The 22,472-nt window shown below is 36.6% G+C and overlaps 1 protein-coding gene and 1 pseudogene across 2 annotated transcripts in view; both read right to left on the minus strand.

Annotated features, from left to right (window-relative positions):
* Positions 1 to 456: 456 nt before the first annotated feature.
* The window catches only part of FANCM (FA complementation group M), a 38,521-nt gene continuing 16,505 nt past the window's right edge, over positions 457 to 22,472 (minus strand). Inside the window, exons 7-11 of one of the 2 annotated variants that reach the window (XM_087824912.1) lie at positions 15,509 to 15,634; positions 14,910 to 14,990; positions 11,567 to 11,751; positions 6,940 to 7,146; positions 457 to 514 (exon numbers count right to left, since the gene is read on the minus strand). In XM_087824912.1, coding sequence (XP_087681038.1) covers positions 509 to 514; positions 6,940 to 7,146; positions 11,567 to 11,751; positions 14,910 to 14,990; positions 15,509 to 15,634 — 605 coding nt within the window. In that variant the 3' untranslated portion in view covers positions 457 to 508. Of the gene's footprint in view, positions 515 to 4,118; positions 4,341 to 6,939; positions 7,147 to 11,566; positions 11,752 to 14,909; positions 14,991 to 15,508; positions 15,635 to 22,472 lie in introns of those variants that run through there. The other variant, XM_016217350.2, reaches the window with a different exon arrangement.
* Positions 4,957 to 6,378, minus strand: LOC107540570 (small ribosomal subunit protein eS1-like; annotated as a pseudogene).

The following is a 22,472-nucleotide window of genomic DNA, read 5'->3' on the forward strand; positions in this document are numbered from 1 at the left end:
TGGCAGCATAATTTTATGTTAGCAATATACTGAAAAGATTCTAGGGAAGTAGTCAAAATATGGTACACTGCAGGGTAACATAACAATCATGTAAATTTTGTCAATACAGAAATGTTCATATGGCATAAAGTAATAAAGAAAAGGCAGAACTTATGTAAATATATTATGGTCATGTAAAAATATATTCTATATATACAATAAAGAATATAAGAAATTAGAAGTTTTACAAACTCAGACTTTAATAATCTTTTTAAAACTGTTTACATTCTTAAATTTTTAAGGTGACATTCTGACTATGAAGATTCTCTTTACTGTATAATCACTATAAAGAACATCTGAAAACATGTTCCACTTACTGGTACATTTTCCTCATTTTGTAAAGACAGAAATTGAACTTGAGGCAATATTATTTCCTTAATTTCATCACTGTCTCTTAACCTATAAAGTCTGTTCCATAATTTAAATTCTTCATCGGATAAGAACCAATCTTTCTTTGAATCACTTTGTCTTATTCCTATAGGGTTGAAAAGTAATTGAAAAGAGGTTAAAAAAATCTGCTAGGCAAATACAAAATATATATCAACAGTCTATTCTTCATATAATCACTCTGGTTATCTCTTCCTGCTTCTACATATCTCCTACAATTCTCTGACCTCTTTGAAAGTATTAATGCTCCCTTCTGTCTAGGAGTCTAGGAGCTAATCTTTAGTAATCCATTCATTAACAGACAGAGCCAGGTAGCTAGGCTCTCATTCCTGGCTTCTTTTGGACTCTCTCCATTTTGTTGTCTAAGTCCTGGCATGAAACAGTCAGATAATTTACAAATAAAAACTAGTATCATGATTCTATCATAACATTATTGGAAAGGTTATCTGAAGCTTGTGGGAGGACCCCAAAACAATAAAGGGTTTTTAGATGGTCTTAAATTGGGATTGTGGGGTGGAGTAAAGGGGGGTAGAAAAGATCTACTGCTTGCCCGGCTGGGCGTGGCTCAGCGGTTGAGCACATGCCCGGGTTGAGGGTTTGATCAATGACTCTCTCATCATTGATGTTTCTATCTCTCTCTCTCCCTCTCCTTTCCTCTCTCTGAAATCAATAAAAATATATTTAAAAAAAGAAAAATTAAAAAAAGAAAAAAAAGATCTGCTTAAAAAAAAAAAAAAAATGACATAACATACTTAAAAAAAAAAAAAAACAGAGTAAATTAACCCTTTTTGGCTTCCATAATCTCTATAAAGGAAAATAATTGCAAGCTGGAAAGGATAAACAGTATAAAGCAGGAACTCTGGCCAAATACAGATGAGGGCAGAAAAAATCAGAAAGACTACTGAATTTAGGAAACAGGAAACCTCTTTCTTAGTTATTCCAAAATACTATAACAAGCTTTTATAAAATAAGGGGTTTGAACTAAGTGATCTCTCAGGTCCCTTTAGATCTAACAATCTGAACCTCTAAGACTTTTGAAATAGGAAGGTATTCAACTCTCCTAGTCACTTTAAATAAATTCAGTCCTCTAAGACCAGTTGAATTATATACTAATAAATAGAACAATACACTTATATAAATAATCTTGGCAAGATGAATCACTAACACTGGAAAAATGGTTAAAAAAAAGGTACAGAAAAATGAACATGAGCTAATATCTCAATTTTTTAAAAAGGACAGGTATTGCCCTAGCCAGTTTTCTCAGTGCTTAGGGAGTCAGCTCTCGAACTGAAGGGTTCCAGTACGATTCTGGCCAGTGGCATGTACCTTGGTTGCAGGCCTGCCTGGGTTGGGGCATGTGCTAGAGGCAACCAATTGATGTGTCTCTCTCACATCAATGTTTCTCTCTTTCCCTTCCACTCTCTGAAAAGCAATGGAAAAAATATCCTCGTGTGAGGATTAAAAAAATAAAATAAGTAAATAAAAATGACAAGTATTAGAATTTTACTGACATATCTAATTGTTTAACCATAAAGCTCTACTCCTTAAACCAATACATAATAAAAAAAATTAAAAACAAAAATGGCTGGGTAGCTCAGTTGGTTAGAGTGCCATCCCAATACATCACGGTTGTAGGTTTGATCCCCAGTCAGGGCACATACAAGAATCAACCAATGAATGCATAAATAAGTGGAACAACAAATCGATGTTTTTCTCTCTCTCCCTTCCTCTCTCTCTAATCAAGAAAAATAAAACTTTAAAATATTAGAAATTAAAAAACACTTTACTAACAAAATCTGCCATCCATTCCAAGTAGCATTTTAGAAACAATTATTAAACATATGGCTAATTAACATTTATAAAAATACCAGAATAATTTATTCCAACCTAATCAAGTTTTGATGCTATTATTAGTTTAATAAACTCAAGAGAATTCAAAATACATATCATCTTTTCATTTTAACCAAAAAGTTGGCAAAGTCTTGTAAAAGGACAGGTATATTCTTATTAAGTGGAATTGTATTAGTTTTAATAGGCATATCCAAAAAGCATTGATTAAGGGAAAGAACATTAACAAATTTAAGAGAGTCCAAAGCAGATGACTAGAAGGGAAAGGACTTGGAAACATCATGGTTTGAAAACCTTGAGAGGTACTATCTTCAAATTCATAAACAATTTCTACATAAGTAAACCAAGGATCATAATTGTTCTTTGCTATCTCGAAGACAAAACTAAATCAATGAGAAAAAGGTACAAAGACAGATTTTTCAACATGAAATGAACCCTCATTTTAAAAAAATATGATTTCCTTTAACATAGATTTGAATTCAAGATGAAGCTGGATATTCACTTAACAAGAATGTTGCATAAAGCATTCCTACTTTGACACATAAGTGGACCAGATGATCCCCAAGGTTTCTTCCAAATCTTAAAATACAATTACATGATTTTATGATTCCTTAAAAGCCTAAAGACTAAAATTCAAAAGAAACTTTTTAGTTTCTCACCTTTTCATAGTGCTAATATTTCAAGATATTTTCTTGATATCACCACTACCTCTGCAGTTTTAAGCTAGCAACACTCTCATTACTATGCTCCCTAGAACAAAAGTATGTTTCTTGCTGACTCAGTATCACCAATAACTTGGTTTAACTTCACAATTTAAAAAAAGGGGGGGGTTGGACTTTATCCTTTGCAGAAAGGGAAAGACTCATTCCCCCTCCCTTCTTTAGAGCAATTCCAGAGATACCTTACATTTGTAAATCCTTTCTTTAACCCTTTGGTGTGCATGCCAATCTTTATAAAGGCTAAACAAGCCTCTGGCCAGCTTTTCAACCAGAAATATTTTTCTTTTTTAAAATATTTTTATTGACTTTTTTTTTAGATAGAGAGGAAGGGAGAGAAACATCAATGCAAGAGCAAAACATCAATGGGCTGCCTCCTGCATGCCCCCTACTGGGAATCAAACCAACAACCTTCTGGTGACCAGGATGACGCCCAACCAACAGCCACACCAGCTAGAGCCAGAAATGCTTTTCTTAAGGGTCTAGGAGCTGTCTCTTTGAAATGTAAACATCAAGAAAGATGGTGTCCCTATCTCCCAGTTACCAGGGCAGTTTAGCTTAGGCACCTTTCTCTGAGCTGTCACTACCTGCTCATTAGAGAGTTAAGAGTTTTATTATTTCTTTGGATAAAGCCAACTAGCTAACACAATGGCTACCTCAATTACCAGGTGAATTTGGAATGAAGTATGAAAGAATGTATAGCAAATAGTGACCTCCTCTTATAAGAAGACATGCTACTGTTGACCTTGAGAATATGCATGCAAAGGATTGTGTTTCGGGGAATCAATAGGGTACAATTTCTTTCTGTCTTTCTATCAATCTTAGTATTTGGCCTACAATGCATATTGTAATCTCATTTAATGTTTATTCGAAATAAAACTGTTTTCTTTCTTTTCAACACTGCAAAGAGGATTCTCTGGGTTGGTAGGATATTTTGAATTTTCCCAGCACTGAGTTTCAATCACTCTGTACTGCCAATGCCTCTTTCCCTCTACCACATATCCTTTCCAAAGAGAACACCCTTAACATCCTAGAATGTATGTTGAATTTCTTAAAGAAGAAATATATCAATATGTGATTTGCTAACCAACAACAGGAAAAATATGCATGTTTAAAATGCAAAATTTTTTATTTACCACTCCTACTGGAAAAAATAGATGACTTTCGCTGCAAGTTCCGAGGAGGCTTCTCTGGTTCATAGACACCATGTGTGATGAACATTTTATGTAATTCTGGATTGATTCCATCAGGAACCATTCGTGGACTTGCTTGATAAAAATGAAGGACCTGCCTGTTACCTGAAATAGCTTTATAAATACTTCTTTTGTTGGACTGACTTTGATTATAAGTCTGTAAAAAGAAATAAACATCAAATTACATTATTTCTACAACAATCAGCCATAACAAGCAATTATTATGTTAGTTTGGGTTTATTCTAAACAGTAAATTAAACTCTAATCCACTTAAATGCTCAGAGAATAGAATATCTGTTGTCTTGAATTTGAAGCCTGTTCAAATAACTCTTGATGAAAATCATATCAAAATCTATTATAAACCCTACTTTAGTAACTAAATTGCACAAAGAGAATCTATCTTTTATTTAGTATCTTGCTCTTTCTGAGTAAGGCTAATATTTATATATAAAGTATATGTTGCTTTTTTTAAATATGATTCCTTATTTCAGCTTCTTCATCTCTCTACACTTCAGTTTTCTTTACTGTATACAAGAAAAGCATCACTCCCCTTAAATAAGATAATGCTTCTGAAGCACTTAGAACACAGCACAGAGTAGGTGCTTATTAAATGTGGGCCATTATGACTATTTACAGATAAGAAAACTAATACCAGAATAGAGAAGTTAAGTGATTTGCCTAAGGTAATACAATTAGCTAAAATCCAATTCCACTCAGTGATAATACAAAAACTGTACAAGCTGCCAAACATATCATTTATTGGGATCATTTAAGAAACTAAATTTTACACGAGAATATGCTGTAGTCATATGAAAAATATTGGGAAAAAGTTCACTATTCAGGATGATTTTTTTTAAAATCACTATAGGGTTTTTATTTATCAACATTAAATTCTGAATTTTAAACAGATTCTTAGGCTGGGCTCATATCCATCGGTTCATTCAACTTTAACACTCGTCTCATCCTCAGTAGCTTTTCCAGAACTACTACCTTCACCAGAAAGCTCCATGAATTTTATGAAATCAAACTTGGGCTTTTTAAGCATTTTTACTCTTTTAATGAAGACATCATGGAGCAGATAAACAGATTGGCAAGCCTTTTCTGTCTTTTCCAGTGCTATTTGGAATCAGTTTATTGATCACTTCTTTCAAGTCATTTGTCTGCACCTCTCGGGTCATGATTTCCATCTTCTTACAGATTTGGCCAACCTGTTAATGCTGAGCATAAGAGGTCTTCCGAATCTGATTGTTGCTTTTTATTTACTTATTTATTTATTATTTATTTATTTATTTATTTATTTATTTTTAGTAAAATGAACACAGAAAAGACAAAGCAAATAACCATTGGTAGTCCTGACATCAACATGAGCTTCAGTCATGGTCTGCCATTTTTTGACCATGGAGCATTTTTTAACATTTTGTTACATATAAGATCCATGTCATGGAAATTAGTCAGCATTTTTTTGCCCTGAACATCCTCAGTAATTAGCTTGAATTTTCTAAATGCAGCTTCATCATTCTGCAAACCAGCTAGGCTCACTTCAAAAACATGAACCTTGAGACCATCAGATGAAATTTTGGTTCCTTGACTTCTGATGACTAGTGTATTTCCAATATTTTTTTTTTTCTTTTCTCCTCTCCTCCTCCTTTCTTTTCAATATATTTTTATTGATTTCAGAGAGAAGGGATAGGGAGAGAGAGAGAGAAATATCAATGATGAGAGAGTCATGGATAGGCTGCCTCCTGCACACCCCCTGCTGGGATCAAGCCCACAACCTGGGCATGTGCCCTGACAGGAATCAAAGCATGATCTCCTGGATCAGAGGTCAATGCATAACCATTGAGCCACGCCAGCCAGGCTCCAATATTTCTTAAATTGAGCATAGCTGGTACTTTCATATCACACCAATCTTTCTTAGGAAATGGATCAACCACTTTCTTCTTGGCTCCCTTTTTGCTGCCTTTCGTTAAGTACTTGTTCTTTCTGACTGCTACAGTGCTGCTCGGAGAGCCAAAAGGACTCAGGATGGTTTTTAAAGGTTATATAAACATTTTAAATCAATTTTTAAAAACTAACATAATTAATGAAAAAGTCTTTAATGTGAAACTATATATCTAGCCACAGAAATAGTCCCACTGAATTACAAAAGTTAATCTTTTAGTGTAACAAACACAAAATAATATTATGTACAACATCGTATTAAGGAAGGCCTGTCACCCAGGATTGTAGCAAAGTACAAATGTAACTCAAGTCCCTTATCACTTAGAATAGGAACCTGCAAAGTTCTCCAAAAAGAGCCAGACAGTGAATATTTTAGGCTTTACAGGCCACATGCTATCTCTGGTGCATATTCTTGTTGGTTGGTTGATTGGTTTAGGGAACTCTTTAAGATATAAAACCATTCTCAACTCATTGTAGTTACTAAGATAAACATAAAAAGTAGGCCTTAGAAGGGCAGGAAATAGTAAAGCAAAGTAATACACATTGATTTTTGCATCTAGGTGTCCAAATTAATACTAAAGTACAAATGTTTCTTTATATGGATAAAATTTTTAAAACTGAATCCAATTGAAAATTCTCTTAATGAGAAAGAAAGAATAGCCAGAATCTATACAAAGGCGGGCGGGGGAGGGTGGAATCAACCAACTACTTACTTACATGTTGTTTGGACTTTGAATCTTAACAGACTGATATCTGTATTTAGGCTGTATTTCTTGAATTTCAATTACAAATCATGTTTCTAAAAATCTACTTACACGTTCTTCTCGTCCCTCCGAAAGGATAACAACAATCCTGCCTTGACGTTTACGACCAGTCCTACCCATTCGCTGTATAAGACGGATTGGGCTCTTCTGAGCATCAAAACATATTATAAGATCAACTTCTCCTATATCCAAACCTTCTTCACCAACACAAGTAGAAACCAATGTATTGTAACCACCACTACGAAACTGTTTCACTACCTAAAATAAAAATGATTTTAAAATAATTAAATGCAAACATAAAAGAGTTGTAAATCAAAGCAAACTTTTCCCACTGGCCTCAAAATGGTGAAATCAGATTAAAAATTAGCATCCAGGATACTACCAAATAAGAAAAGAAGTGACAAAATGACATTATAAGCCAGAAGAAATCATGGTAAAATGCAAAGGGCAGTCTTCATTTCTTTGCTTTAATAATGGTTACGATTCCAAAAGGGTTTGCTAACAATTTACACATGAATGGGAAACTCCAGATATTATTTTTAGTATCACTAAAAGGAGTAAATGTTCCAGAGTAATTACTGCTATTTATCATACCATAGACCTAAATTGTTGTTAAGTGTATCTAAAGTAAAAATGTTTTATTACTCCTAGAATTTGTGGATGAAAAAGGAGTGCTGTAAAAATCTAACCAAAAGTAATTTCACAGGGTGATCTTATCATAAATTCCTAACTGGGCAGGTCAAGGTAGGTAGTCTCACCCCAGGTCTATAACTTCTTTAGTAACAGGTTTAGCTTTGCCTTAAGCAAGCCCTGTCCACTGCTTTCATGCATCTAGTTTAACACACCTTTGAAATGCCTCCTGACCTCTCAAGAGAGCACATAATCTTAACTATCCTGTAATCCAATCCCCAGCCTTGCTTTCTCCCACCTTCATTTAATCTTCCTAAATTGTTCCCTTCTTAATTCCAAATGTAGAAAAGAAACTGCAAAACTGTCATTTTCCAAAGTACTTGAAATCATCCTGGCGCTGTCATCAATTGGGCTCAAATAAATAAACTCTTAAATTTTTTTCTACAGGTTTGGACTTTCTCATGCCAACAAATTCATACCTTACCTTTTATACTGTCATTCCAGTGAGAGGTAGCAGAATATGCCACCCCAAAATATGACTGTAAGAGTTGTCAAATTATTTTTTACATCTCTTGAATAGTTTTCTCTAATATAACTAGTTAAAAGATTAATAGAGAATGTCAAACAACTTTCTTTTTAGTTAACACATATAAACTTATTTATATCCCTATGATTGATATTAATTTTGGAGTTTGAAAAATAAATATGAATCAGAAGTTAATTAATCAGAGAAAGGAATAGTGATTAATTAAATAACTGCCACCAGGATTTATAATCTACTGATCCTACCCTTCACCCTACCTTAAATTCTACTCCCTTGCTCCTCTCTCACTCCATATTCCTCTGACTAAACTCCAACACTAGATATATTCCACCTCCCATAGTTTGAGCCTATACCCATGCAGTTGAATGTGGCTGGAGGAAAACATCAACCATGTTGATTTCACACTAACTCAATCTCTCACCTTGAATGGGCCCCTGGTATTATCTGAAAATCATTTCATATTTCCTTAATCCAATCACTCTCCCCATTCCCCTGAATAACTGCTTCCTACTCTCTCCTCTCATCAAACTTCCAACATTTCCTCCCCATCTTTACTCTCAGCTGATGACATAGCAAAAACTGATCAAAGATCTTCCAACAAGGTATCACTGCTACATCTACCCACCCACCTATATCTGTGCCTGTAGAGTCTACCTTCACCCCATTGTTTTGGATAAACTACCCGTGTTCTTAACTGAGGTCCATCCCTATATTTTTGTACTAGATCCTGTCCCTTTCCCTCATCTACTCAAAGATCATTCCAGCAATGCTCTTCTCTCTGCTTTATCAATTTTTCCTTCTCAACTGATCATACCTATCAGCATACAAGCACACTGTTATATATCCCAACATAGAACAACTGAAAACCACTGCCACCTTTGTTCTCCTTTATAGCAAAAATCCTTGAGATTTGTATAGTTGTTATCTCTAGCTCTACTCAGTGCTGGCTTATTTCTACCATTCCACTAAAACCGTTCTTTTCAAGCTCATTTGCCTTCTCATCTCTTAATCCAATGGTCAATTCCCAGTTGTTATCATTTTATATGACTCTCAGCAGCATCTACACATTAATTCTCCCCCTCCTCATTTGGTCCCAGGATACCACATTCTCCTGGTGGTCTTCCTATTTCATTAGCCATTTATTCTGGTTCCCTAGGGAATCATAATCATTGCTATCGTTCATAGCAAGAAGTACCCCATGGCTCAGTCTTTGGACATCTTCTCTATCTCCATTCAGTCATCCAGTCTAATTTATATGATGATGATTCCCAAGCCTTGAACCCATGAAACAAGATGTATATATTCAATTGTTTATTCAGCATCAAGTAGCTGATATTTACACACTGCTTCTCAATAGTTCATGAACTGTATATTACTGGTTTCAGTTCACAAACTGTTTATTACTAACCATTAAGAAGTACAAAAATTACGAGTAAGGGTTTAGAAGCTTGACAAAGTACTTCTGTTTGTTAACTCTAATAATAAAAAACTTGAACATAAACTTTCTCAGTCATTTTACTTTACAAATACTTCATGTTTATTGCAATGTTCAAAATATCTGTCTGTGACACATTGGGAGGAAACTGATCCTCCATCAGTTTTGATAGTCTGAAAATCACTAATCTCGTAGTCATGCCAAAGTTAACTTGTCCAAAACAGAGCTTCTGATATTCTCTCCAAAACCTGCTTGTCCTATAGTCTTACCTACAGTTAACAGCAGCTCTTTTTAGTTGCTCAGGCCAAAAGACCTTGGAATCAGTCCTCACACTCCTTTATCTCACACCTCACTCTAACTTATCAATAAATCCTGTCAGCTTGACCTTCAAAATATATCCAGAACCCAACCATTTCTCAAAACCTTTCCTGCTACCACCCTTGTATAAGCCACCATCATCTTTGGCTTGAATTATTGTAATAAGTCTTCCAACCTGTCTTCCTGTTTCCACTTTGTCCCTTATAGTTTACTCGTAAGACAGCAATCAGTGTGATTATTTTAAAATATAAATCACGCCATGACCCTTCTCTGCTCAACAGTCTCCAAGGGCTTCTTCCCATCTCACTGAGTAAAACCCAGTGTCAAAAAGATGGAAATTACCTAGAAGGCCCTAAAGCTTCTGGCCCTCTACTTCCTCTCTGACTTCAGAGCCTATTTCTAAATAAATAAATAATTACAACTATTTGCATAAAAGCTTATTTCAGAATAAAAGTGCCATTATGAAAACAAGTATAGGAGTAATAAAAAGGGTAGTTATTCTGGCATATGTAAAAATATTATTGACATAAGTGAACAAAGGACAAATTCAATAATATCAATAAGGTTTTTTATGGTATCTGACAAACTCAAGAAATAACAACATTGGATAATAATGAAATTGGCCAGAGACCAGGTTAGGTACTATAGGTATTGATTTTAAAATGCTTGACCCCCTAAGCAAAAATCCATTTTATTTTTCATTCACATACAAATGTTAAGATTAGTAATAATCACCTACTAGATATCTGAACCCTTTAAAGTACTTTACAATCAAACTTGAGACAGGGAAAGGAATTATATTCAGATTCAGGAAAAGTTAGCGGCCACCAGATCCAGACAGCTTAAACAGACTCTTCTGAATACACTGAGGAATCTATAAAAGCTATTTAGAGAATAGGATTCCTCACCTACTAATGTTGACAGAATCAAGAGAGGATCTATCAAAATGAATTAGACATTGCCCGGCCAGCGTGCCTCAGTGGTTGAGCATCAACCCATGAACCAGTAGATCACAGTTCAATTCCTGCCAGGGCATATGCCTGGGTTGTAGCACTGGGACAAGCAGGAGGCAGCCGACCAATGACTCTCTCATCACTGATGTTTCTATCCCTCTCCCCCTCTCTCTTCCTCCTTCTGAAATCAATAAAAACATATTAAAAAAATGAATTAGACATTAAAGACATACCTAATTGTCAGTGAGTAGACCTATAGCTAATCTGCAAAAACCTGTATATAGTTTATAAAGGCCAATAGTCTAAAATTTCCCCAAAAAGACAATATCACAGTACTTAGAAAATTTACGACCTCTTATGCAGAGCATATGGTAGGATTTTTAAATAATAGAAATAAAGAGATAACTGTTTGGAATAAATAACTAAAATGACTTAAGATAAATAAATAAAGCATTTATTGAAGGCTCTACAGTACAATTTCATTTAATGCTTACAACAACACTGAAATATGTTTACATATAAAGAAAACCGAGGCACAGGAATTAAGAAAATATAAGTGGAAGAGCCAGGTTCCATCCACAGCCTTTCTGCTGAACAATTACACTTTAGATTACTTAAAAAAAAGTTTCAGAACCACAAACACACCTTTTTTTGCCTTTCAAAATATGTCTACTTTATTTACATTTTACTATAAAATTGTCTCTTAAGAAGTAGATAATTGACCGGTGAGTTAAAAAAGCATTAAGTGAGAAGCTAAACAATTTTATTTTTATTTTCATCAACTCCAAAAATAATTACCTCCAGTTGCTCCTTCTGGGTAAAACCCTTCATGCTTTTCCCTGAGGCATGGCCAACAAAAGTCATTGCTCTAATAACTGGCTGATGCCGTAAAAGCATTTCTGCAATTTCTTGAACACTATCTCGAAATGAAGAGAAGATCATAACTCTGGTCTTGTCACATTTCTTCTCAGATGTGTTTTGAGCTATACAGCAAAAAATATTTAATTACGACTTTTTTAAAAGCACAAAGATAAGAACTAGTTCAAACGACAAGCCTGAAATTATATACAAATGATTGACAATTCTTTGAAAAAAATAAGACATCTTAAAGCTTTGCTGGTTTTCCTACTTTACCTAATAATTTTAATAACCTTGGCTCCTAATCTCTCATTAGCTGACATAAAATATAATCTTAAACAAATCAAATAAAAATAATCCGAATCACTTTTGACCAGTCCTTCATTTCATCCATGATGCCTGTTAGTCCCCTTTACCTTCTACATCAGAAGTATAGAACTACAGATTTCCCACTGATTTTGTAAATCTTCCCTTTCCTTTCTGTTCACTAAAGGCCCTGTCCTAAACCAGGCCCTGACATTCTGTCCCCAAATCTATGATGTTTTAAATTCTCCGGAACTGCAGAATATACCCTACAGTTAATCATAAAGTTCCTCTCAATATCTCTGCGCTTAGGAGATAGTAGAACACATGAAAAAGAAGAGCACCATCGCCCAACCAGCACAGCTGAATGGTTGAGCATTGACCTAGGACCCAGGAGATCATGGTTCATTCCTGGTCAGGGCATATGCCTGGGTTGCAAGCTCAGTCCCCAGTCGGGGGCATGCAGGAGGCAGCCGGTCAATGACAACTCTCTCATCACTGATGTTTCTCTCTCTCTCCCTCTCCCTTCCTCTCTCTCTGAAATCAATAAAGATATATTTTTTTAAAAGAAAGAAAGAAAAAGAGCACGATCTTTGAAGCTGGGCCACTTCCCCTCTAGGTGATGTGTGACCACAGTACTTATTTAATCTCCTTAAGCTTTAATTTCTTCAAATACCTACAATGGACTGAGGTGATGATTAAATAAACTAGTAAATATAAACTGTGTAGGCTTGCACATAGCAACTGGTTAATAACTGCAAGTTGTGTAGGGTTTTCTGTAGTGTTATTAGTTTTCCTTTGTTTTCCCACTTGCTTAGGACTTTGACAATCCTACTTTCTCCCACATGAGTTACATTAATCATCACCCATGCACCAGGAACTACACTAAGCATTTTATAGATTAACTCATTTAGTCTTCATAACAACCCTAAGGATTAAATGACTTAATATATATAAAGTTAATTCACAATACATATGGAAAAAGAAACACCACCTGTTACAAGAAAATTATTCTACATTTACCTCCTTTGAGTCATCAGACCCATCAAGCCTCTACATCTGACCAACCTCTGACCAATAACTACCTTCTTTTTTTAAATCAAAGATAATTTTTATTTTGAAATAACTTCAAACTACAAAAAAGTTGCAAAACTAATACAAGTAGCTTTCCCTCCTCCCAGACATTTGAGTCAAGTTGCTGACATGATGGCTCATCACCACCTAATGCTTCAGTGTGTAAATTCTACAAACAAGGATATTATTCTACGTAAAGACAATAAACCATGAAAATCAGAAAATTAACTTTGATACATTATTACTATCTAATTTATAGACCTTATTTAAATGTTGTCAATAGTCTTAACATTGTTGAGAAAAAGACACCCATCACCAAAAGCTACTTTCAATGCAACACCTAACTCCTTCAACTGGTTGCAGCCAGCCTTCCTGTTCTCATTCCACTGAAGCTCTTATACTAAAGTCATCAATAACTTTCATATTGCCAAATTCAAAGGGCACTTTTTAGTTTATCTGACCATACATCTCAGCGGTACTTAACACAGTCGACTCCTTCCTACTGAAATAGTCTCTTCCCTCAGCTTGTCTGACACTCATTTGGTTTCTTTCTCAATCTCCTTTGTGGCTTTTTTCATCTGAACTCTAAATATTGGTATTCTTCAGGACTGCATTCTGAGCCCTCACTGGGCCCTCTCTTGTCTCTAAACTGAATTCCTGGTGATGTCAACACGTCCATTCCTGAAACTTTAAATACTACCTTTATGCTGATAACTCCAAAATGTATTCACATATCTGTAAATAATAAAAACAGCCCAGACTATTCTTCTGAGATCCAGATTCACTTATCCAGTGCCTACACATCTCCATTTAGATGTCTCAGAAGCATCCAAACAAGTTTGCTTTTTCTTCTCTATGTTGTTCTTAATTTTCTTTGCTTATATAATTTAATCTTATGTCCAATCCATCAACAAATACTGTTGACTCCAACTTCAAAATATATCGAGAATCTATGGCCACTTCTGAGCACCTCCACCATTACTGCACTGGTACAATCCACCATAATCTGCTAGCATCTTAGACTATTGCAATAGCCCCTAATTGGTCAATGTCTAGTTTCAACAAAACTACCAGAGTGAACTTTTACAAATTTAAGTGAGGCCCTGGCTGGGTAGCTCAGTTAGTTAGAGTGTGGTCCTGATGCACCAAGGTTGTGGGTTCAATCCTGGGTCACAGTCTACATAAGAAGCAACCTATGAATGCGTGAATGAGTGGAACAACAAATTAATGTCCCTCTCTCCCTCTTCTTCTCTAAAATTAATCAATACATAAAAAAACTTTAAAAAATGTAAGTGAGATCATGTCATTCTATAATGGTCTCATGAAGCACACACATTCATAGAATAAAGTCTGAAGTCCTGACTTGGCATCAAGCCCTACGTCTGCCCCCGGAGCTTCTCCAAACTCCTCCTACAACCACTCATACCCTCATTACAATACTCTAGCCAAATTGGTTTGTTTATTGATTCTTCATCATACCACATACCTTACTGCTGCAGGACCTTTGAATCTGCCATTCTTTCTGCCTGGCGTAACCCTCTCCTAGAAATCTACCAGGCTTGCTCCCTCACTTTCATCAGGTTACACACAGCTCAAGCATTACCCTACAGATGGGCTTTCTCTAACACTGTATATAAAGCATGACTCTATCTCCTTACCTAGTTCAGTTTTCCTTAACATAATATTATATATTATTTTAGTATCTCCTTCACTTATATTGCCCCAGACTGACTTTTTCACATACCTTACAATATTCTTAACATTCTCACCTATCCTCCCAAAATTTCTGAGTTTTTTTTAATATTCATTATCCAGAATAATTAAAAGCCCACCTTCTCCATAAGAAATGTTAGCAGAATTTTTACAATGACTTTGCCTTGCCTTGAGGCTATTAAAGATGACCTACCGTTCCATGACTTGAAATGTTCCACTACAATTTCTTCTAATTTCTTTAATTTTGGATGACTATAGAAAAATTCTTTTTCTTCTGCAAAAATAAAAATAAAATACATCAAAATAATATTTCTGTATTTTTCCATATTCAATTACGTCAATGTATTTTAATTATCCTTTTCAAAATGGCCTTATTAAAACTTTAAACACTCAGTAGCACCTGGATAGCACACAGCCTTACAGTAAAATAAACTTTGAATTTTTTATGAAAATTTCATTCTGAGAGAGAATCCAAATAGGAATAAGCAGCAAAGTAAATGGGAAAAAATAAATGTTTAGTTAAGCTATAAATCAGTTTTTGCTAGTTCTAAAAATTTTTTCACTACCATAACAACTACTAACTTCTATTATATATATAGTGCTTGTAATATTTATCCTAAGTTATTCCGTTTAATTGTATTTTATTTATTCTTCTCAATTCATCCCTTATATCATTTAACAGGTCTATTGCTACCAAAATATAAGTATAGACATGTGGATAAATGAAGCAAAATTTCAAAATTAACCTTGATGAAGAGGAAACAATATAAAATTTTAAAAGAGAAACCAGACCTTTTTCAATAGGAGAAATGCCACTTGCTGAAGTATTACGTCTATGTGCAAACATGCACTCGAGATGATTATAGAGTTTCATGAAGTCTTCATTTCGGTTAAGTTCATTTTTCATCCGAGTCATTCCTTCAGGAATTAAGAAAAGGTTTTCCTAATAAATAACTTAACAGCAAAATTAATCAAATTTATTATGTATTTTAAAAAATTATTCTTTAGCCCAGCCGGTGTGGCTCAGAGGCTGAGCATCGACCTATGATGCGGGAGACAGCAGTTCCATTCCCAGTCAGGGCACATGCCCGGACTGCAGGCTTGATCCCCAGTCGGGGGCATGCAGGAGGCAGCCATTCAATGATTCTCTTGTCATTGATGTTTCTATCTCTCTCTCTCCCACTCCCTTCCTCTCTCTGAAATCAATAAATATATTGTTTTAAAAAATTAATCTCTAGTAATGAATACAAGTTTTTCAAATTTAAACATGAAAACCAACAACTTTTTTACAGTACCATGTTCACATACAAATTAAAGAATGGCTTGAAGGAGGGAAGATGGCGGAATTCTGACAAGAAGCAGATCGCCCACGCTTCAAGCCACAGACTAGATTTAAAGCTAAAATATTGCGTAGCCAGCTTGTAAAAACAAGAGAAAAATACCTGAGTGGACATATTTCAAGTAAGGAGCACTGAAGAAACATCATAGAGTCCAGAAAGAGGGGAGGGGCGTAGAAAGGAGGAGTCCCCCTGAAGCCAATGCTGGGCTGCAAGGCCTGAGGGTTAGAGGCTGCAAAGCCCCCTCCCCTTGGCAGTGTGGACTGTCATCCAAAAACTGGGATCTCAAACCCGGAGGGGAGACGGGAAGGAGAGCCCCATGCAGAGGTCAGAGGGACCCAGGGGAATCGTGTGCCTGCAGAGGGGACCACACCTTCCCAGTAAAACAAAACACCTAACGGCTGCAACATCGGCAGGAGAAGTGACCCCCATTGCTGACCTCAGGAAAGGCTGTCCACAGGGTGTGGCTTTCAAACAGAAAGGGGCCAGAGGACTGCACTCAGCAGCAAACTAAAGGGACCCTCTGCTTTCCCATAAGGCATTGTGTAGAGCCCCAGAAAGCATTTGAACTGTGTGGTGGGGGGAAGGGGAAGAGAGCACTCCCGCCACCAGAGAGGGACTGGAGCGGCCAGCAGGGCAGATCTGGTCTCCAGCCTCCAGAGCTGCTAGTGGGGTGAATCAGAGATTTTTGACCTGCTCTGAGGGGAGTCGGGATTACCAAGCAAAGAGCTGCCCCAGCTTTACTGAGATCAGCTGTGCAGGAGACCTGTGTAGGGCTGACTCTGTAACTCCTCCTGCATAGTTCCAAAGAGCCGGAACGCGGGAACCTCAAGGGGCAGGTACTCGGGGCAGGTACTCTACCTGTTTGTTACTTTGTGTGTTTTTGATTGCTAAATTGGCATCTGACTTCCTGGCTTGCACTGGGGTGACAAACCAGCAAAAGCTGGGATTTGTGTCTGCATTGTGGAGAGATTGAACTGAGCATCCTGTGAGATCAGACAACCAGAAATGGGAAAGGAACAGCAGAGCACACCTACCTTTCCCACAGGCTGAAAACCCCAACCCCAAGAGGAAAGGGGCTGGTTCAGCTCACTGAGGGCCCAGACACTCCCCACAGGGCACAGTCCTGAGGGGGAAGGGAGAACAGTTCACAGGACAACATTACAAGAATAAGACTCCCAGAGACCACTGTTTCGGAACTGGAGGAAAAGCTTAAAACCCCTTCTGAGGACTGGGCAGGCAGCTTGCTCATGGGAATCTTTTTTTAATCAAACCCACTCAGCCCAGGCCGCTGAAACTATCCATACAGAAAAGGCAACAGACTGAATTCAATCTGAACCTGCAGCAGGCCAGTGCATGGGGAACTAGAATTGGAGGGGAGGGGAGGGACTGAAGAGTTGGCTTTGAAACAGAGACTAACTTCCCCACAGTGAGTGCCTGACAGCAAAACCTCCAAGTAAGGGGAGCAAGAGCCTGAGCTACATTAGCCAGCCTGCACCCTAAATACTCTCTTCAGAAAACTCTGGAGTAAGACCAGGTAATCACAAGGGGGAGGTAAAATAGCTGACAGGTGGAGATGGTCCACAGAGAGCCTCAGACCAGCCAACTACCTAAGGACACCAGAGCCAAACCCACACAGCTCCTGACATTGGCTGACACACAAAAACCTCCCAGGAGATCCGAAATCAGCATACAACACAGTGAGCCACAGACAACATAAGCTGCCCAGACAAAGCTCATCTGACTGACATTTTTTTTTTTTTAAAGAGGGCTGCAAGAGAGACACAAGCAGTTACCTACAAGGGAGCCCCCATAAGGCTAACAGCAGATTGCTCAACAGAAACACATCAGGACATAAGGGAATGGTATGAAGTTCTCAAAGTAATAAAAGCAATAATCTACGACCAAGACTGCGGTATCCAGCAAGGCTATCATTTAAAACTGAAGGTGAAATAAGGAGGTTCCCAGGCAAAAGAAGGCTAAAACAGTTAAGTAGTACCAAACCAGCACTGCAACAAATGCTAAAAGGACTGCTTCAAAAAGAAGAAATATTGAAAGGTACATCGGCACAAAGGGAAAAAATGACATTAAATAAGTATATATCAATAGTAATCTTAAATGTAAATGGAATAAAGGCTCTAATCAAAAGACATAGGGTAGCTGAATGGATAAGAAAACAGGACCCATATATATGTTGTCTACAAGAGACCCACCTGAGAGCAAAAGATTCACACAGGCTGAAAGAGAAGGGATGGAAAAAATATTCCATGAAAATGGAAATGAAAAAAAAAGTTGGAGTAGCAATACTTATTTCTGGCAAAATCGACTTCAAAATAAAGACCATAACAAGAGACAAAGAAGGTCACTAAATAATACTAAAGGGATCAACCCAACAGGAGGAAATAACCCTTATAAACATACATGCACCCAATATAGGAGCACCTAAATAAATAAATAAATTATTGGTAAATTTAAGGCGGAGATTGACAGCAACATAATCATAGTGGGGAACTTTAACACCCCACTGTCATCAATGGACAGATCATCAAGACAAGAAATCAACAGGGAAACAGACACCTTAAGTGACACACTAGATCGAATGAATTTAATTGACATATAGAGAGCATTTCATCCCAAAGCAGCAGAATACACACTCTTCTCAAGTGCACATGGAACTTTCTCAAAAATAGACCACATGTCAGGACACAAAGCAAGTTTCTACAAGTTCAAGAAGATTGAAATCATATCAAGCATCTTCTCAGATCACAATGCCATGTGATCTAGAAATCAACCACTATAAAAAAACTCAAAAATATTCAAACACATAGAGGCTAAACAGGATGTTATTAAACAAAGAATGGGTTACCAATGAGATCAAGGAAGAAATCAAACATTTTCTGGAAAAAAATGAAAATGAACAGACAACAACGCAAAGTCTATGGGACACAGCTAAAGCTGTCCAGAGAGGAAAGTTCACAGCATTACAGGCATAGCTCAAGAAACAAGAAAATGCTCTACTAAACCATCTAACACAACAACTAAAAGAATTAGAAAGACAACAACAAGAAAAGCCACCAGGAAGTAGAAGGAAAAAAGGATCAGAGCAGAAATTAATGACATAGAGACTAAAAAAACAATACAAAAACAATGAAACCAAGAGCTGGTTCTTTGAAAAGAAAAATAAGATTGATGAACCTTTATCCAGACTCACCATGACACAAAGACAGAGGACCCAAATAAATCAAATCAGAAATGAAAGCGGTGATATAACAACTGACACCGCTGATATAAAGAGTCTTATAAGAAAATACTATATGCCAACAAATCGGACGACCTGGGTGAAAAAGACAAATTCCTAAAAACATACAATCTTCAAAAGCTGAATCAGGAAGAATCAGAAAACCTGAATAGGCCAATAACAACTAATGAAATTGAAGCAGTAATCAAAAAGCTCCCAACAAACAAAAGTCCTGGAGCAGATGGATTTATAGGCAAGTTTTACCAAACATTCAAAGAACTAACACTTACCCTATTCAAAGTATTCCAGAAAATTCAAGAGGAAGAACTCCCGAGCTCTTTTTATGAGGCCAGCATCATCCTAATCCCAAAACCAGATAAAGACACTACAAAGAAAGAAAATTACAGGCCAATATCCCTGATGAACATAGGTGGTAAAATCCTCAACAAAATACTAGCAAAACGGATCCAGCAATACATTAAAAAGATCATACACTAGGACCAAGTGGGATTTATTCCAGGGATGCAAGGCTGGTATAATATTTGCAAATCAATAAATGTGATACATCACACAAACAAAATGAAGGACAAAAATAATATGAGCATATTAATTGATACAGAAAAAGCATTGGACAAAATCCAACACCCTTTTTTTAAAAAAATACATTTTTATTGATTTCAGAGAGAGGAAGGGAGAGAGGGAAAGAGATAGAAACATCAATGATGACAGAGTCATCATTGATAGGCTGCCTTCTGCATGCCCCCAACTGGGGATCAAGCCCGCAACCCAGGCATGTGCCCTGACCGGGAATCAAACCGCAATCTCCTGTATCCTAGGTTGATGCTCAACGGCTAAGCCAAGCCGAGCCAGGCAAACACCCATTTTCAATAAAAACTCTCAGTTAAGTAGGAACAGAGAGAATATACCTCAACATAATGAAGGCCATATATGAAAAACCTACAGCCAACATCATATTCAATGGTCAAAAACTAAAATCACTTCCCTTAAAAATGAACAAGACAGGGTTGCCCACTTTCACCACTCTTATTCATAACAGTACTGGAAGTCCTTACCACAGCCACCAGACAGGAAGAAAACATAAAAGGTATCCAAATTGGAAAGGAGGAAGTAAAACTGCCATTATTTGCAGATGACATGATATTGGACATAGAAAACCCTAAAGACTCCATCAAAGTACTACTAGATTTGATAAATTAATTCGGCAAGGTAGCTGGAAACAAAATTAACATCCAGAAATCGATGGCATTTTTATACACCAATAATGAACTCTCAGAAAGAGAAACTAAAAAGAAAAAATACCATTTACCATTGCAACTGAAAAAATAAGATACCTAGGAATAAACTTAACCAAGGATGTAAAAGATTTGTACTCAGAAAACTACAAGACACTGAAAATAGAAATAGAGGAAGATATAAACAAGCGGAAGAATATGCCATGTTCATGGATTAGAATTAATATCATTAAAATGTCCATACTACACAAAGTCATCTATAGATTCAATGCAATTCCTATTAAAATACCAACAGCATATTTCACCGAGCTAGAACAAATATTTCAAAAATTTATATGGAACCAAAAAAGCCCCCAAATAGCCATAGCAATCATGAGAAAGAACAGAGTAGGAGGGATCATTTTACTGAATATCAATCTATACTACAAAGCCATTGTAATCAAAACAGCCTGGTATTGGTACAACAACAGGCATATAGATCAATGGAACAGAACAAAGACCCCAGAAATAGACCCACTCCATTATAGTCAGTTAATATTTGACAAAGGGGGCAAGAGCATCCAATGGAGTAAAGACAGTCTCTTCAATAAATGGAGCTGGAAAAGTGGACAGGTACATACAAAAAATGAAACTAGATCACCAACTTACTCCATACACAAGAATAAATTCAAAATGGATAAAAGACTTAAATGTAACTCACAAAACCATAAAAATCCTGGAAGAAAACATAGGCAGTAAAGTCACAGACATCTCACATGGTGGAATTTTCACCAATACATCTCCTAGGGCAAAAGAAACAAAAGAAAATAAACAAATGGGACTACATCAAACTAAAAAGCTTCTGTACAGCAAAAGAAATCAGCCTGAAAATACAAAGGAAACCCACAGTGCAGGAGAACACATTTTCCAAGGATGTATCTGATAAGGGGCTAATTTCCAAAATGTACAAAGAACTCATACAACTCAACAAGAAGATGACAATCCAATTAAAAAATAGGTAAAGGACTTGAATAGACACTTCTCCAAAGTGGACATACAGATGGCTAAGAGACATGAAAAATGCTCAATGTCACTAATCATCAGAGAGATACAAATTAAAACCACAATGAGGTATCACTTCACACCTGTAAGAATGGCTGCCATCAACAAACCAACCAAAGATACATGCAGGCGAGGATGTGGAGAAAGGGGAACCCTGGTACACTGCTGGTGGGAATCCAGACTACTAAAGCCACTGTGGAAAACATTATGGAGGTTACTCAAAAAATTAAAAATGGAGCTCCCTTTTGACCCAGTGATCCCAACTTCTAGGAATATATCCGGAACACTAACCAGAAAAGATACATGCCACCCCTATGTTCATAGCAGTGCAGTTTACAATAGCTAAGATCTGGAAACAACATAAGTGCCCATCAGTAGATGAGTGTATAAAAAGCTGTGGGACATTTACACCATGGAATACTATGCAGCTGCAAAGAAAGATCTCATGCCCTTCAGGACAGTATGGATGGACCTGGATAATATTATGCTAATCGAAATAATCCGGGCAGAGAAAGACAAATATCACATGATCTCACTTATATGTGGAATCTAAAGAACATAATAAACTGATGAACAAAATAGATTCAGTGACATGGAAGTATATAACAGACTGACGAATCACAGAGGGAAGGTGGGGGTGGGTGGTGGGAAGAGATTAATCAAAAACTCTATATGCATATATGCATAACCAATGGACACAGACAATAATGTGTTGAAGGTCTGGGGAGGGGAGTAGAGGGGGAGGGAGCAGTCAATAGGGAAAAAAGGGGACATCTGTAAATTTTGAACAATAAAAAAATAAATAAAAATAAAATGGCTTGCTTTTTTTCAGCAATTTATCAAAAACAAAGAAATATGGCCATTTATTACAAAACCATTTCATTGCT

This window comes from Miniopterus natalensis, chromosome 1 (assembly GCF_054644295.1).
Source record: "Miniopterus natalensis isolate mMinNat1 chromosome 1, mMinNat1.hap1, whole genome shotgun sequence".
NCBI lineage: Eukaryota > Metazoa > Chordata > Mammalia > Chiroptera > Miniopteridae > Miniopterus > Miniopterus natalensis.